The 18,828-nt window shown below is 33.7% G+C and overlaps 2 protein-coding genes across 2 annotated transcripts; one reads left to right on the forward strand and one right to left on the reverse strand.

Annotated features, from left to right (window-relative positions):
- The first annotated feature begins 4,181 nt into the window (after nucleotides 1–4,181).
- Nucleotides 4,182–5,455, forward strand: LOC129876746 (proline-rich receptor-like protein kinase PERK3). Its single transcript, XM_055952243.1, has one exon. The coding sequence runs from the start codon at nucleotides 4,366–4,368 to the stop codon at nucleotides 5,395–5,397; it is 1,032 nt and encodes a 343-aa protein (XP_055808218.1). The 5' UTR covers nucleotides 4,182–4,365; the 3' UTR covers nucleotides 5,398–5,455.
- A 2,840-nt stretch (nucleotides 5,456–8,295) lies between these two features.
- LOC129875986 (uncharacterized) lies at nucleotides 8,296–18,589 on the reverse strand. Its single transcript, XM_055951260.1, has 14 exons — nucleotides 18,244–18,589; nucleotides 15,741–15,902; nucleotides 15,430–15,495; nucleotides 15,140–15,283; nucleotides 14,936–15,049; nucleotides 14,612–14,713; nucleotides 14,305–14,490; nucleotides 13,005–13,094; nucleotides 12,805–12,939; nucleotides 11,399–11,521; nucleotides 11,211–11,296; nucleotides 10,523–11,135; nucleotides 10,301–10,378; nucleotides 8,296–9,771 (listed from the first exon to the last, which is right to left on the reverse strand). The coding sequence occupies exons 1-14, from the start codon at nucleotides 18,508–18,510 to the stop codon at nucleotides 8,728–8,730; spliced, it is 3,210 nt and encodes a 1,069-aa protein (XP_055807235.1). The 5' UTR covers nucleotides 18,511–18,589; the 3' UTR covers nucleotides 8,296–8,727.
- Nucleotides 18,590–18,828: the final 239 nt, after the last annotated feature.

Genomic DNA, 18,828 nt, shown 5'->3' on the forward strand with positions numbered 1-18,828 from the left:
TTCCTCAACTGTTTTTTTCCCTTCAAGTTTGTGTTAGAACTTTTGTTGTGTATCAAGATGTATTTATAAGTAGAAGAGAAGTCAGAATTTAAAGTTTATGCGTTTGGATTTTTGTTTTTTGAGTTATTGTATTTTACTTAAGACAAATATAGGGTTTGAATTAAAATTACTGAATTCTATCTTTATATGCTCTAGCTTCACTCTTATTTATGAGTAAAGGAAAAGATTGATTTCACAGATGATTACCTAATTTTTGTTGTGCGTCAAGATGTATTTATAAGTAGAAGTAGAGTCAGAATTTAAAGCTTGTGCGTTAGGATTTAAATTTTTTGAGTTGTTAAATTTTACTTAAGATAAATATAGAATTTAAATTAAAATTACTGAATTCTACATTTCTATACTCTAGATTCGCCCTTATTTATGAGTGAAGGTAAAGATTGATTTCATACACGATCACCCAATTTTTAATTTATTGTATCAAAAATTGTAGAGCTTAGTTTTGTAACAGAAAAAAATAACTTAACAATGTCTATATGCATCACAATAACGTCTATATGCACCACAATAACAAAAAAGTCGGAAAATGCTAAAATTGGTTATGAAAACAGAAATAACTTGTCATTTTCAGCAACTCACCTTACATAATATCATACGTAAAATTCTCCAGTGAAGGAAAGGATAAAATTTAGATGAGGAAAAAACAAAGGTTGAAGCACAAGACGGTCAGTGATGCCTTGCAAGGAACAAATTATCAAATACATAAGCAACTTTTTTTCCTCGATATTTCTATTGGAATTCGATTAAATTTGAATTCGTGTGATAAAGTCTTATATTGAAAAGTAAAACGCTTTTTAATATGAAAAATTTCATATTTGAGATTTAAATTCAAAATCTTTAATTAAAGATGAAAGAATACTTGTCACTCGTAAGTCTTATAACTTATGGATATACATGAGCAACTTTCATCAGCATTCTAAATTGGTAGTTTTAGTTTCCATATTTAATACTTAAAGTTATAAAAAAGTATGTAAAAGTTAACCCTTTTAGGGGAATTAGTTTGGATTATTGGATATAATGATCCTACTACTACTTTATCTGTTTTTAGCAAATTTTAGCTTTAAAAAACTTTATGGACCTGCCCCTACTGGAAGGCCCATAGATGTGTGGGCTCTAACCAAGAGAATGAGCAAATGAATTTAGGAAAAAATTACTTTAATACACAACTTATTTTACTATATTCTCTAAACTTTCTTACCATATAAGAAAATTACAAAAATTTCTACTGTCTCCTATTATCGGTTACATTACTTTACAAGATATATCAATCGGATACATCATTTTACGTGATGTATCAGGACGTCAGAAACATCACTTTACATGATATATCAGAACGTCAGATACCTCACTTTACGTGATGTATCATGACGTTTTGGGATGTATATCCGGATTCCACCAAATTTAAGAGATTTTTGTAATTTGAAAAAGAGTAGCAATAGAATGTAATTAACTCTTAACACTATGGGATTTGATCCTTCCATGAATTTATGGGACGAAGTACATAGATATTCGATTTTGACACTGTCATTTCACTTGTGCTTGCTTTTTAAAAAGTTTTGAAAGTGTACCCCACTTCAGACAACTTCATAGATACAAGGTTTGAAGTTAGTGTCGAATCTAACTTCAGACATAATATCTAAAGTTTTATATGATCAAGCAAAAATAATTGAAGTACAATCATTTTTGGCTGAACTTTTGGTAGAAATGCATGATTTTCACTCATAAGTAACTTCATGCATCTTTTCTAATATTGAATTTTTCAAGCGCCCTAACACCAGACGATGCATGACAAAGTGAGTATATGTGCAAAATTTTTTAAAAAGTGGGTACATCATACAAGTTACATGATGGTATCAAAATAGACTATCCCGTGAAATTTCAATTTACATGTATAATAATTTATTATTATAATAACCATAAATTTTTCAGACAAGCATTTTCACGAGGCTCTAATATATACATTGAAATGCTTCTAGCTGTGTTGTGCAGGTATCAAACAAGAATCTACGTTATATTGCTTTTGTCATTTTCACACACTACTAATTAAAAAATTACTATTTTTTCATTAAAATATTTCACTAAAAAATGTTCAATGATTATTCCTACTGATATTTTGATTGAATCAGTGAAAACAAAATGATAAAATAATATTTTCCCCCAAAAAAACAGAAAACTTCTTAATATTTCAGTATTAATATAATTCACTTTGTATTTTCCTAATAAGTTTGATTCGATAAGAATTGATTAAAACAATCATATTTTAATAACACAAGTTTCCCATTTATATGTAATAGTGGCACAACACCAGGAAACAGACAAAAAGAGACCCTATTTCTTTAGAAAGAAAAATAGTGTAGTGTGTGTTCATCTAAAAACAATTGAATAATGCAATTCTGACAGCTTGGACTATATATTATTTTATTTTTTTTATATATATATAATAAAGTGTTTATTATAATCCAGCAAGATTGTATATTAAATAAACTATTTTCCACGTATAAAGCTTTGGGTTAGATGAGGTTGGTTGAATGGAAGCTGGGGTTGTTGTAATTAAATTCTTATAACTAAAAAAATTGGCCCCAGAAAGCTAATAGGTTAGGAAACAAGGAGTTGTCACAATAAATAAATAAATAAATAAATAAACTGATAAATGAATTTTTAGTTACCAGATTACTACGGTGGAATGGATAATATTTCTTCACTCTTAATTAAAATTTTCGGATTTGGGCTTTAGACATGAATAAATTAACAAATAAACACTTTTCAGCCTCTATAATTGTAATATTATAGCCACTATTACGGAGATTTGAATTTCATAAATGAAATTCTATGTATTACCATGAAATTTCATCTATGGAATTGAAACTACGTGACATTGTCTATTTCTTAAAGACAAGATCGAAAAGTGGCAAGTGGATGCTAGCTATTTCAACAAAAATAGGGAGCGCTAAATTTTTTCTTAATGAATTTTACGTTGCGTGAATTTAAATTAATCAAAATTTCAATATGAATATCAAACATCGAATCACGTAGACCATAGTTTTACATTTTGCTATCTCATGATTATGCTAGTCTTTTCTTTTAGAAAGATGCAAATTCAATTTGAAAAGGGAAAAAGAAAAGAAGAAAGGTAACATCAAAACCATGACTTTTAGCTAATTAAATGGAGGTTAAAGTGATAATTTCTTCTAATGATATAGATGTTTATCAACCTTTTGTAGCTTTCTGAAAAAAATTGAACACATTGAAACTAATTAGGGTGTGTTTTGGCAAAGTTGAGAAAATTATTTTCCTAAAGAGTTGTACTGTAAAAAAAAATATTGTAAAAGACACGTGTCAACCGGAGATTGTAAATTTCTTCACAATCATATTAATTATAGACCCTACTAAATTAGAATGGGTGATAATTAATTATTATTTTTTCAAAAATTAACATATAAACCTTTTTAGGCATAAAATTAGAATAAAACTAAGAAATTACAATATTATGAAACATTTATAATTAAAACAAATATTAGTACGAAATACGATAGAATAAATAAGATCTCTCTTTCCATAATTAAATTTTTTGAATTCAAACCCTAAAATAGAAAAATTATTGGTATAAAACCTCCCTTTTTGTGGGATCTAATTGACACAAATTTAGATTAATCGAACAAGTAAATTTTGAATACCGAATATATATGAAGAGAAAAAATCTCTATATATTACACTATTAGAAACAAAGATTTTTCCCACCGTAAACCAACGAGAAATTTGTGCTATAAATAAAATACGATTTTTCCACCCATTTCTATCGAACCAGTTCATTGGAAAATTACAGATTCTCATTGAAATACTGGAAATGAGAGTTTTTTCTTTCTCACTATTTAATCAAAATATCTATAAAAATAGCTACTGAATAATTTATGATGCAAAATTTCAATGGAGAAATAATATTTTTTTAAAGTAGCGTTACAAGAATAGACATGTTTTAACAATGAGAAATTTTACCAAACCCCCTAATACTTTTTGTCAAATGAACTAAAAAGTATACCAAATTAATGCTTTAGATTTTCCAACTTTCTTTCCCAATAATTCCCATCAACTTTTTTTTCTATATTTTTTTAAAAAAAAATTTCAAAGAGTACACACCAAGGTCCAATAAAATACTCCACTTTTTTTCTCTTTCTATTTCCATATATATAAAAATACTCTCACCTCATTCTTTATAAACTATCCAATTTTTTTTCCTTCTAAACTCTCCCCACTTAAATCACAACTACACCAAAGTTTAAAGAGAAAAAAATAAAAATAAAAATCCTATAAATGAGTAGTGGAGAGATGATAATTGTTTATAAGGTTATTTTGGCTACACTTGCAATTATCATCATAATTCTTGTTATCCTACTCTTCATTTGTTGCAAGAAAAAACCAATCAAAGCTGAAGAAACTCCTCCAACAAAGCAAGTTCCATGTTCTTATTCATTAATGGACATTCATGAAGCCACGGATGGATTCAATTATCGAAGAATCATCGGTCAAGGACGTATCGGAAGTGTATATATAGGTATATTACCAAATGGAGATCAACAAGTAGCTATAAAAAGGATCCATCCGAGGCTCGTATTGAGTAATGCTGGCTTTGGTTTCTCATCGATGATGAAATGGCTTTCTTTAGCTGATCATCCTAATGTCGTGCCAATTTTAGGGTTTTCTGAGGCTCCTGGGGAAAGAATCGTGGTAATGGAATTTGGAGGTATGTTGAGTCTTGATTTTTACTTACATCAAAATGATCGCGATGGTGGTGGTGGGGTGTCCTTATTGGATTGGAATTGTAGGTTAAGAGTCGCGGCTGGTACTGCTAGAGGAATAGAATATTTACATGAAGTTATGGTGCCACATATAGTACATGGTTCCATTAAACCCTCGAATATACTAATAGATGTCAAATTTTGTGCTAGGGTTTGTGACTATGGTTTGTATTTTTTCTTGACATCTTATGATAAAAGGCAATTAGGGTTAATGGGATATGTTGATGATGAATATTGGATTGGTAATGAGAAAAGGGGTTGTTGTAAAGAAAGTGATGTATATGGATTAGGTGTTGTTTTGTTGGAGTTGTTGAGTGGAAGGAAATGTGATCAAGAAAGTTTACTTGTGAAATGGGCATTGCCATTAATTAAAGAAATGAAATTTGGTGAATTTTTGGACAATAGACTTATGTTGCCAAGTGATGTTAGGCCACTTGTTAGATTGGCTAAAGTTGCATTAGCTTGTGTTGGAAATTCAAGAAAAAGTAGGCCTTCAATTGTACAAGTTGCTGCTATTTTGAATAACTTAGAAGTTGGATTATTATAAGCTTTTGATTAGTTGTCAAGTCAACAAAACATTATTATTATGCTTAGGTGGCATTTGTTTTTTGAAATGCCAGACTTTATATATATTGAGTTTTTTTTTTTTATATTTTTTTTTTGGTAAAATATTACATTGTACATATAGTTTAGATTTTATGTATTTATGTACATATACTAAATTTTTGAATTCATTGAATAATATGCAAAAAGCTAGCTCAGTGGTCCAAGACATTCAAAATGCACTTCTAACGTCCAAGGTTTGATTCTCAGGAACTGCAATATAAGTCTGTTTAAGAAAGAAGGGCTTTTAATAGAATTTCTTTCATTAGGGCCTGATTAATTTGAATTCGTATTGCATAAAGCACATTTAATGGAGAAGTGTTTCTGTAATTCAGATTCATGTCGTATAGGTCCATTTAAGATAGAAGTGTTTTGTAATAAAAAAAAATCATTAAGATTTCGACTGATTCAAATTTGTGTCCCATAAAAAACATTTAATTGAAAAGCGATCAATTTCTAACAGATTTTTTTAATAACTAATACTCCAAAATATTTGATTAAGAGTAAAAATATTTTGTCCATTTCATCACAATTCTCGGGGGGGGGGGGGGGGGGGGGGGGATTTCATTATCTTAATGTTATGTCTATTTGGTTGTTTCCTTGTACAGTATAATGTAGTAACACTTTTTATAGCTTGTCATTTCTTAATTATTATTCTTTTCTTTTCTTTTTTTGGATGGATCAATAGATACACAAATATTGATTAATAGTCATACATAAATTCGGGAAGCTTGTCCTTACCTTTGAATAATATTAAAAAGTTCTTAACTTATTGTATGTCCTATTATGTACATAATTGTGAAGGAAAATAGACGGGTTTAAGATTTAAATTATTTAAAATGCGAAATATTATTGAACTGCCTGTCAAATATTGATATTGAAAAATAATTTGGTCCGAAATTTAATGTTTATACATGTTTAGTGTGTTTCCTAACATGTATGTAGTATTTTGAATCAAGGTTATTGGGTCCAACTAAACTCTTAACTTATACTACACATCTGCTCTTATTGAAGGAGGGTGAAATTGGTATTAGGGTGTGTTCGGTGAATTTTCCAATTTTTTCATGTTCTGTTCGTTAAAATTTTAGAAAATTATTTCGTTTAGAAAAACAAGTTCCTTAAAAATGAGTAAGATGACTTCCTTAATGAAAGTAGAGAAAAAAAAATTGTCCAAATTTTCTTTTATGTCGAACACATCCTTCATTTTAATTTATGTGATATAATTTGACTGTAAATTAAATTTAATTAAAAGAATAAATAAAGTTTTTTAAAAAATTTATGATCTTAACCATTATCCAAGATTACGTGACTATAGAAACTTCTCTCATTACAAGTATTCTTACAAATATTTTGAATTTTAAACAATGGCATCAAAATAAGCTATTTGTTTAAATCTCCCAACATCTATGGTTTACTAAGAAAGTCTCATGTAATATGTAGCAACACTTGAGTTTATCTTTCGAAATAACAATTTGGCGTTTGAGGGATTTATAAGAGAGGAAATTTCAGCAATAACAATATTTTGAGTATTTATTATCAATTATAGTGATAGTTTGATTATTTATGAGACGTAGATGTATCAATTCATTTTGAATATATTCATCTTGTATCGATTTGTTCTATATCAGAGTTAACAAATATAGAACTAGTTGATACATTAATATAGAGTGAATTGATACAGCTCTAATCGAATAGATAATACATTTCATTTTCAAGAGATATAAGAACCTTGACCTTGATAATGATAAAAGGTGTATGAGTTACTAATAATGTTTTGAAGCTTTAAATTTAGCTATTACTAATTTATGTAGTTACTCGCTCTGTCTATTACTTGTCTAATATTGTCTTGACACACCTTTAAGGAGCAATAAATAGAATGACAATTTTACTATATCATTCTTTCAATATAATTAATTCAATGTCTTGAAAAATGTATTATGAAATGAATATAGTTAATAATAATGGTAAATTAGAAATTAAAGTGATACACTATCTCTTGATTTTCTAAACCAGACAAGTAAAAATGGACATCTATTTTCAATACGATGGACAAGTAATTTTACTTAGTCCCTATATCAAAAATAGATGTTTCATTTTATTTGACCATTCTAGCAAATCAATAGAGTTTTATTACTTTTTTTCTCATACTACCTTTAATACTCCTGCATTAACTTTTACTTATCATGTTTGTTGAAAACTTTAAATTGACTACTATTACTATATGTACTCCCCCGTTTCATATTACGCGGTCCTTTCTAATTGACTTAATAGACATCTTTAACTAACATTATTATTGATGTTTTGAAACTCTAAATTTACCTACTACTATTTTATGTATTATTTAATACTCCCTCTGTCCCTTTTTACTTATTAAATATTTTCTAATTTGATTTCCCTTTTTACTTGTCATTTTTGACAAATCAAGAAAATACATTTTTTTAACCTTTTATATCCTCAATTTATCTAAAGAATTAATGTCTTTGAAAAATGTAAAACTTCTTGAAAATCATTAACGAAAAATTTGAGACCCATGAATTAATGAGGGTAAAATGATAAACTCATTATCTCAATCATTGTTTTTTTAATAGATGTATCAAGTCAAAATTTGGCAAGTAAAAAGAGGCAAAGAAAGCATTAAAGGTAGTGTGGAAAAAAAGTAATAAACTTCAATTTGCTAAAATGGATAAATAAAATGAAATATCTATTTTTGATATAAGGGACCAAAGAAAATGAAACAAAAGAAGTAAAAGTGACCATCTATTTATATTATAGTAAACCAGTAAAAATAGCCGGCGAAGTGTTACACTGTAAAAAGACAAGTGCAGGAAACGAGACATAAACCTTGGAAAAGAGGAAAGAAAACATAATATTACTAATCACACGAGGATTAAGTACTAAACGTCAACCTCACTAACCGTCAATAACTGCACAATTGGAGAAAGAAAGAGAATATGGACTGAGAATTTCACAACTGACTTACAAAATCTCTCTAAACCATCTTCCTAACACTACCACACTAGGAAGGCTCAAACAAAATAGCTAAGTTAGAGTGCACACCAGAATGAAAAATATTATGTCACACGAAAGCCCCGACGATGGCAGCAGCATATAGCAAGATTGTGTAAGCCACTTTATGGGGATATAAGCCCCCTATAGAATTTAAAAGGATGTTTTGAGGATGCCAGCACCCAAATTTTTAATCCAGAAGTGGTATGCCTTTGCCTATAAACTGAGATACTTACAACCTTTCTACACAACTCAGCAAAGCTAAACGCTATGATTTCTGGAGGACGCATTTCTCATATAAAGCTAGGATATCCTTCTTGTTTGCGTTCTTCAGTTGGAGTAGTTCAGCGCCAAAATTATGCTTTGTAAGCTCCTGCTTTAGTTTCTGCACTGTGAACTTCGTATAATCCTCACCATTTGTTTGTTGACTATGAGCATCATCATCTCCCCTAAATACAGAACCTCCATCTTCTGGGGAAGTAAACTTAAGGGGACTGGTTGTACTCTTGGACCTCTTATTTCCTCTGACTGGTCTATCATTTGTATCCATGTCATGGACAGATTCAATTCCAGCTTCATATTCATCTATCCTGGCACGTTTGCCATGGGAAGCAGTTCTAAGTTTGCTATCCAGTGCAGTTTCATTCAGCCGAACTGCAGTTAACTGTTGTTGAAGAAGATCTAGCTTTCCTTGTGTAGCTTGCAACTGAACAGAGAGCGCTTCGGCCCTATTGGTTGCTTCAGCTCGGGCTGCACGCTCAGTTTCCAACAGACTCTCAAGGACTTGTACAGTACTGGCCCTCTGTTCATTATTTGATTTCAGTAGCATCTCAATTTCTTTTTCCCTTTCTTCTACTCGGGCCTCCAGCATTGTGACTTTTGACCTTGCATCCTTCTCAGCACGATGATACCTCCCTACTTCATCAGCCAAGTCTTCTCTTTCCCTCTCTAACTTTTCAATAGTTCTGTCAGCCTTTTCAATCTGAGCTAATCTTTCCATAGCTAAACGCTGAATTTCATTCTTCTCTTTCAGGGCCGTAGCTGCTTCAGCCCTGGCTTTATCAGCCAGCTCAGTCGCCCTTTTTGCCTCTCTTTCAGCTGATTTATATCTATCCTGAATATCCTCAAATCTGTTGAACTCTGACCGGTACTTCTGCTCCAGATGAACCTTCTCCTGTTCCAGAATCTTGGCTTCTCTTTCAAATGATTGTGCAGTAGCATTTATATTCTCTAGCCTTTCACCCAATTCCTTGATTTCAACCTTTAAGGCCGACACTTCTAGGCCATAGTTCCTTACCTTTGAATCAGCAGTCTGTAAAAAAGTAATAATCACATAACGGTCAATAGTATTACTCTCTTTCTTTTTGATAATGGTACGAATAGAATAGTGAACAGTACTACTACAATCAATAAACAGTGTCTCAATCCCAAACTAGTTGGGTTTGGCTAAATATGAATCAATTGTATCCAACCTGCTCCATTAGGGCAGTCATTAGTACTAATACCCATGTAAATCTCTTAAATTACCACATAAATAATGAGTGTAAATATCCATATATTAAAGCTAGTTCAGAGGACCAAACAGGAAAACCAAAATACTAGGAGCATTACAATCTGCAGCAAAAATGGTCCCTTATGAAGTCTCTATTGGTCTTATTTTTATTGTATGCCGCATTTGAATCATCTTTCCAGCAAGCCTACTTTAAAATAACAAAGAGTGTCCTTCCCCCCTCTCTCCCTGTTAGTTTTTATAACTTCGTTCCATCCCACCCTCACCTTTTTTCAAAAACAAGATTAGTGCAAATGAAACTTAAGTTGGTTTACAAAGAGCAGAAACTCACCCTCAACTCCAAATTCAGTGTTGCTAATCGCTGCTCAGCCTGCTCAAGCTTAGATGTCTTGTCTTTTATTTCTTCTTCCTGCAGTTTCATGAACAAAGAGAACTTCAAATATGGTATCGGAAAACTAAACAAGCAGAATCACAAAATGATCTTTCAAGGAGGAAAGAGGGGGAAAAAAACAGCACATTTAAATTGAATCAATATGCATAGCAATATAATCACCTTATCAGCCAGAGTGCTTGAAAATTCATGCCTTAAAGCATCTTCTCTCAATTGAGTTTCCTTGTTTGCACGCTCTTGAACAGATGCTGCCTTCTCAAGAGCATTCTTAACTTCCTTGACGGCAATGTCATATTTACGTTTCCACTCCTCCGCCTCTTCTTGAGCTGATTCAGCTTGTTCTTTGGCAGCAGCCAGCCTTGCTTCAGCAGCAGCAGTTCTGGACTTCAGAACAGACACTTCTGCACTTGATTGGTCTTCATCGGCCTTCTGCTTCAACAGAAGTTGTTCATACTTTCTTTTCCATTCTGCGGACTCATGTTTAGCTGAAGTGAGTGTTTTTGATAAGCTTGAATATCTCTCTTCCAATGAACTATATTTACTCTGCAAATTTGCGATGCGACTCGTGTAATCATCTGCAAGCTGCTTCTTGTCGTTAATGGCATCTTCATAACGCTTCAAATATTCAGATTTATACTTCTCACTAACTTCCAGTTGTTTGTTAAGTAAGTTCATCTTATCCTCAATGGAGCGGCACTTCAAAGCAAGAGTAGTTTTCTCTGATCCAAGTTGGTCTGTTTGCTTCTTGATGAGATCAAAAAGTGTACCTTCCAAGCTGGAAATCAATGTAATAATGACATATACATTTCCAACTGCAAGTGCTTCAGTAAAGAATCATTAATATACAAACCTTTGTTGTAAGAAGACGATCAATTTTCTCCATTTCTCAGGGCCCTGACAAGTTGCTTCATACTTGGACACTAAACGATCCAGAACCTGCATATAGCATATGCATTTAGGACATTGGTAACTCAATAAGCCTACATTCCAGTTTAGCCACCTACAAATAGGCTGATATCTATAGTAATAAGGGCTTACCTTAAGCACACTATCTATATGTGCATCAGGAGCATGGCAAGCCAACCTCAGTTCCTTTTCCATGTCCTGTATGGCATTTGAACATTGTAGATAAGCCTCCCTAAAGGCATCCTTTTTAAGCTCCTGCCATCAACATAAAAAACAAATCAGCGATTAGGAAGCAGTAGCACAGAGTTAGATACTCACCCATGAAATCCTGATAAAACTATCTACCTCGAAAAGTCATTCCATTTGATGGACCACGGAACTTTAATTGGATCCCAGACAGAATGTCAATGGGTAGGTCCATATAACATATAGTCAATTATCATGTGGGCAGATGGCCCATGTACAGACATAAAACTGATAAGAACAGAACCAATACTACACAAGGACAGGCACTCATCTTGGAAGAAACAAACAGATCAAACCCACAGGCATTAACACATGTTCAAACTTAAGACTCAATTATCACCTGGGTACCAGAGAAAAGAGTTGTAAATGAAGGAGAGAATTAAAAACTTTATTCCACAGGCCACTTATACAAAGAAAGAAGAAACAATACTTCGTAACCAAGCAACTGACTGAAACTCAATATTGAGATTTACTAGAATATTTCACCATTCCAAATTTAAAGTAATGAGAATACACAGCCTAAGCAAAATAAATGTACATATCCACAAAATGCAGAACGATTGTTCATATTCATTAAGAGTCCGGTTAAGTAGGAACTTCTCCTTATATATCTAGAGAAGTCTTGGATGTATCTTTCAATACATTTATTTCTCGTCTTCTCTTTTTTCCCAAACTCAAAATGCAGATCAAATGTCCTAATGCTGGGTTTTCCAATAAAAATAACTTAACATTACCTATAATAAAAAAAGGAGATCAAATGAAACCTCTAGAGCTAGACTCTGTGCAAAATAGGTTCTGCTGCCATTCTATGAAAAATAGAAAATACCCTCCATGAGTTGCAAAAGAAATCCACATTTCTAGATGAACACCTCCATAAAGGAAATCCGACGATTTGAAGAAATTCAGCACCGTGTCCTGGTTTTCAAACTTATACAAGTGAAACTCCAGGACTGTGTCATGGAGTTCGAAAAAAGCAGAAAAGAAGGAGTAGCGGGTCTCAGCTGCTTTTTAAAGTTGAAGGTAGCTTTGTCCAAATATTATTTCCGCACAAAAAGAAGTGCCTAAATTTCAACAAGTTTTGGAACAATGACTTACTTTCAAATAGAAGTCATAGAAGTGGTTATTTGTGAATTTTCCAGTATGCCAAATTTCCTTTTAGTATTTTGGGGGGCAAGTATATTAGTATTAGCTCATCCTCCACTAAGGAATGTATTATGACACTCATGTATAATTATATCACTCATACATTTTATCCTTAATATTTGAAGTAAAGGGTGGAGGAAAAGCTTAACCTCAAATGCCTTTTTTATGAAATTTTGGAGACGCTTCTCATATTTCATCCTGATGGATCCAGCCCCCACAGCAGTAGAATTAAATTCTGCCATGGACTTTTGAGCTGCATCTTCATGTGCTTCTCTTAGTGCACCCTGCAATGATTGAAATATAAGACGCAACCAGATAATGTTAGCAAAGAAACTAAAGCAATACTTACTTCCTCCGGAGGCTTAGAACGATCAAATGAAGCCATGTATCTTTCAGCAGCCAAATCATATGCCCTTTGACACTCAGCTTCCTCAACACTCTGCAGAAATCAAAAGGAAAACATCCATCGGCGTACATTATAGTGCATAAGCTGGGTATACGGAGTGAACTAACACAGTAGCACTTGGGGAGTTAAATAACAACCATTAGATTCTACAAAAATCATTCACTTGTAGGTTTGTCATGTTGTTTCACTTGTGTTGAATTTCTCTTCCCTTCTATTTTTTTTCTTCTTAAATTGAAAAATGAATAGTGGATATCATAGGAATTCTGAAATGACTAATGCACTAGTGCACGAAGTGTGGTAAATAAAACAACATGCAAGAAGTTGCCAAGCACGGGCACCAAAGTATGGTTACACATCGGTGTCCGTCAGATATCAGACACTTGCACGTCGCTCATCAGACATCAACTGATGTCCAGACTATGAACTTACTTTATAATTTTTAGACTTCAAGCCCTTGAAATGGACACCAAGAATAACCAAATGTACTAGTTGTTCCCCGACTTTATAATTTGAGCCATAACGATGAAACAAAGAGACGGAATAATCTCATGCAATAACAAGAAATTACAAAATTTAATTCCAAATTCACAAGAAGGCTAAGAACACACTCCATGTAACTCAAAGAAGAGAAAAGGAACAAGGAGTAGCTTCCCAAAGCAAACACTTATATTGAGACAATTTTATTGAGGCGTGATGTTAAGTTAGATGAATACTCTTTTTTAATTTAATCTGGAACTATGGATCAACTTTTGGGTGATCTTGACTTAATTTGGTAAATACCTTCTTCATAGTAATCAACATATTCTGACATTATACTTAAGATGTCTATATAAGATCATTCGAATAAAAAAACAGTATCTCAATGGTGTTCGTGTCCTCGTTATGAAATAACCAAACTTTTCAGGAGACGACCAGCAACTCTTCTTCTAAAACTTGGTTTCTGAGAATTATATTTAGGGCTGGGTAGGTGCATTAAAAGATCTACCTGATATTTGTCCTTGTTCCTTCCGTTCAGGGCCACTTTCTTGGTGCTAAATGTCAATCTAACTAGTGATTGAGAAATAATCATGAAACAATAATCAGTGGTTTCTTATTTGTCACTCTTTTGGGTAAAAGGTGTTGGTGATGACAAGAATAACATTGCCCGTGGACACACCATTTGCACAGATACAGAGAAGAACATCAATGATGTGGAATAAAAGAAAGGAAAATGCACTATTCTGCCATAAAGAAAAACGCTAACCTGCCATGAAGAGGTGATGGTGGGCACTGCACCATTGTTAAGAGCATCCAGGAAGGACTGAGTTATGCGAGCAAAGAGCGGTCCAGTCATAATAGTTGCTCCAACTTGCTTGGGTCTTGTCCTCTCAAAAACAAATCTTGTCAAAGCATCGAGACCTGCTTTAAACTCTGGCCTCAGGTTTTCCAACTACATGTGAAAATTGATACCACAATTAGAATATTTAACGGGTTTCCACAACCAGAATCACAATCAGATATACTCTAAGATAGTAGAGAATGGAACATGTGCGAGAAAACTAAGCACTGACTGGTATTTGATCTAGCCGTTGAAGCTCATTTTCATTGCTCAGAGGCCGCACAAGGGGGAAGCATTCTCTGTCAGGGAAAAGAGCACGAATGGAGTCCCTAATCTGCAGTGGGAAGTTCCAAATGGTTACTCAATCTACCATTAGATGATAACTCATTAGAAGGATGGTTTCGAAATTACATAAAAACATGTACAAGTTCTTTTTATTTTTAAGTAAAACATGTGCAAGTTCTGGAAACCAGTTTCTAAAACAAGGATAGTTATAATAGAAATTGAATAATTACAGCATAGTAAAGCAAACAAAACATTCATGTAAAGTGATTACCTCGTTTTTAGCAGCAACATCTCTCGCACCACCTTGAACTGGCCTCAAAGCAAGTTCAAGGTAGTCCCGTGGAGTTATTTTGCGGTTGTCCTCAACCAAATCCAAATAAAAATCCTTTTGCAGAAAGACAAAATTGTATTTTATTAGTTCCACAAGCAAGAACAGAAGAAAATCTACAGTGATAATAAATAAATTCTGAATTACCCTAAGCAACCAAACGAAGATTGGGGAGAACTGTCCAAGCTCTGAAGCACTGGCTCTTCCTCCAGAGGCTCTAACACGAATGTGTCTAGTCATTTCAGTGACAAGAGAGAGGCGGTCAAGTGCAGCTTCGTCGATACCACCCATCTAAATTGAAGGATTAAAGAGATTATCAGGACACCTAAAAAACAAACTGACTGTAGCAACGAGGAAATTCACTGAATCGTGAGGGAAAATGGGTAAGAATGGCATATAAAAAAATCAAACGAGATCTGTGTTTGCATGCTCCTAACCTGGTTATATACAAACATACTTGAAAGAAGGACCGCCAAGGAGAATATCTGTGTGCTATATGTTCCCTGTCAAACAGCAAAACAAAAAAGAAATTTACAAAAGGCAAAAGTCAGTGACAGGACGGATAGGAAGGACACAGGAAAAAACAAGACAATTTCTGGGGTTATAAAACTAGTTCCTTTAGTTTGTGAAAAGTTTAGCAATACAAAATGTATAAGAATGTAATATATAAGCCATATAGCATGTGCTATGTCAGTATCCTCCTTCAGAAAACCAATACTCATAAATATGTTAGAGGGTGGAAACTAACCGTTTGATCATAAGCATCAATTCCTTCTGTGTCCAACAGTAACAGGTTGTATTCTGTTCCATCAAGAGCTGTTCTCCTTAAAGGTGCACTCCACAACCAAATACCTTTTGTGCATGGCCGATGAGTTGCAGCCACTTGAAAACCACTACTCCTGCCAAGAAGCTATTGGGCATACAACAGGCTCTCAGTAACATGTTTTAACAAAGTAGGAACTAAGTTGCTTATGATAATTTACATGCGAAAGTATACAGCTATAAGTTAATAGTAAGGATAATTGTGATCTCATTGTAATAGACCTTGTTAATAACACAAGTGTATCGAGTTTCTAGAAGAACAACAGCCACTGTGCTATAGCTTTGACTAATGAGTTGACTGTGATCTATGTATGAAAAGTACAAGAAACAATCTTTATACAGAGGATGACAAGTTTACTGCATAAGGGCAAAAAAAAAGAGGAGTTACAGAAGCAACACGAAGGAAACAGAACAATGCCAGCTGGTTAACCAGAATGGTCTCCCCTCTAACATATCATTCCGGCAACTTTCCAAAACATAAAACTAGATAAATCAAGAGTTGATTCACAACAAGTTTCAGATTTCTGCTTCTCAAAACAGAAAATCAGAGTAGCAATCTGCCATCTGAGGTGTAATGTGTAACCCCCTAAATCTAGGAAACTATATGCATCTATATATGGTGAACTCCAGTTAAAAGTTGAAACCTCCAAAACATAGTTTCTAATCTATCCAGCCTTTTATTATGGTTCATCACACTTTTGATAGTTTCTAATCTATCCAGCCTTTTATTATGGTTCATCTCTCTTTTGATCCTCAGAACAAAGGTATCTTTATTTGACATTGGGCAGATGACTACAGTAAGCACAAAATGACAGTGAATTTGATCTCCTGGGTCATTATTCTTTTCTGATCCTAAAGAAATAGTTAAGATGAACTGAAAGCAAATACTTTTTGTCTCGTGTAAAACTATCTAACTCATCCCGATAAGCATGCTGAGCTAACATACAATAGCTAAGGTCGTACATCTTACATCCTTCAACCAACCCATATATATTTCCCAACAATCTAATCTCAATGTATTTAGCAAATTCTTCCAGGCACATTTTGCTCTACCTCTTTCTTTTCTTACTTTTGTGATATGGAATGCTACACGCGCACACACACTACAAGGTTACTTTAGATAGCTTGTATTTTCTACATAAGATTGGCATCCCCATTGTAAGGTTACTTAGTACTTAGGTCGTGAGTTCCAATCAAAGCAGTCTCCATCCCACGTAAGAATATAGGTGTTTTTTCCCTCAGTTCTGCTCTCCTAGCTTTAACTAAAGAACTAAGACCTTTAACTTTAAGTAGGATTCTAAGAACTCTCCTATCTTTTGGATTAAGGCAAAGTTGATCCATTGATTTAATAATTCTGTATCTCTAGTTCTAGAGCAATGTGCTGGATAATTTTAGTCATCAAACAGTTATACAGTTGACCACTAGCTTCCAAAATCTCAATTCTAACCAAAACTACAGTTAAATCTAGGAAACTATTTGCATCCATAAATGGTGAACTCCAGTTAAAAGTTGAAACCCTCCAAAACATAGTTTCTAATTTATCCATCCTTTTACTATGATTCATCTCTCTTTTGATCCTCAGAACAAAGGTATTTTTAATTGACATTGGGCAGATGACTACAGTAAGCAGAAAATGACAGTGAATTTGATCTCCTAAATCCTAGGTCATTATTCTTTTCTGATCCTAAAGAAATCCTTTAGATGAACTGAAGCAAATACTTTGTCTCGTGTAAAACTATCTAACTCATCCCGATAAGCATGTTGAGCTAATATACAATAGTTAAGGTCGTACATCTTACATCCTTCAACCAACCCATATATATTTCCCAACAATCTAATCTCAAACGTATTTAGCAAATTCTTCCAGGCACGTTTTGCTCTACCTCTTTCTTTTCTTACTTTTGTGATATGGAATGCTACACGCGCACACACACAATACAAGGTTACTTTAGATAGCTTGTATTTTCTATATAAGATTGGCATCCCCAATCTAAGGTTACTTAGTACTTAGGTCGTGAGTTCCAATCAAAGCAGTCTCCATCCCACGTAAGAACATAGGTGTTTTTTTCCCTCAGTTCTGCTCTCCTAGCTTTAACTAAAGAACTAAGACCTTTAACTTTAAGTAGGACTCTAAGAACTCTACCTATCTTTTGGATTATGGCCTAGTTGATTGTTTTGATGATTCTGTATCTCTAGTTCCAGATCAATGTGCTAGATAATTTTAGTCATCAAACAGTTAAACAGTTGACCACTAGCTTCCAAAATCCCAATTCTAACCAAAACTAAAGCACTGACAAGCAAAAACCCTAGCAATATCCTCACTCTCGTTCTCATACAGAATCTGCCAATTACACAAATCTACAAACCCTAAGCAACGTAATTAACTAAAAAGAATACAAAAAAGGGCTCTAACTTTACTGGAAATTTACCTGGTTAAGTATAAAGCTCTTGCCTTGACGAGCGCGACCACAAACGGAGACAATACCTACAGGCTCTTTGACTAGTTGAAGTATCGCAAGGGCCTCTGGATCGATCTGGAACTTCCCTTTCTCATCGCAATACACGAAACGAATCGGTCTCGCCGGACCTGCGGCAATGTTGACGGAAGACGGGAGAGTAGTCTGTGGAGGCGACGGTGACGGAGAAGGTTGCTGCGGCGAGTCTCCGGCGGAACCTCTGCCGAATAGCCTCCTCATGGGTGTAGTAGAGAGAGAGAGAGAGAGAGAGAGAGAATTTGATTAGAAAAAGAGGGAAAAGGAATCGGTGTTGCGAAAATGAGTTCTTACTTTATAAGGTGTTCGAATGTGCAGAGTGAGGACAGTCAATAGACGTCTTTTCAGCTTTTTGAGTTTAAAGTTGAAAAACAATTAACTTGAAGTAAAAAAAATTAATTAAAAAAAAGGTTGAGTTTTTTTTTTTTTTTTTTTTTTGGGGGGGGGGGGGGGGGGTTGGGGGGGGATTGCAATAGATTAGGACGAAATGAACCAATCCACTTGTCATGATCGAAGATTGAG

Source organism: Solanum dulcamara, chromosome 12 (genome assembly GCF_947179165.1).
Source record: "Solanum dulcamara chromosome 12, daSolDulc1.2, whole genome shotgun sequence".
Taxonomy (NCBI): Eukaryota; Viridiplantae; Streptophyta; class Magnoliopsida; order Solanales; family Solanaceae; genus Solanum; species Solanum dulcamara.

Coding starts and splice junctions, on each gene's coding strand:
- LOC129876746 (XM_055952243.1), top strand. CDS start 4,366: ATGAGTAGTGGAGAGATGATAATTGTTTATAAGGTTATTTTGGCTACA.
- LOC129875986 (XM_055951260.1), bottom strand. CDS start 18,510: ATGAGGAGGCTATTCGGCAGAGGTTCCGCCGGAGACTCGCCGCAGCAA. Junction 15,284..15,429: donor GTATGTTTGTATATAACCAG/GTTAGGAGCATG, acceptor CCTTCAATTTAG/ATGGGTGGTATCGACGAAGC. Junction 10,379..10,522: donor CAAGCACTCTGGCTGATAAG/GTGATTATATTG, acceptor ATGAAACTGCAG/GAAGAAGAAATAAAAGACAA.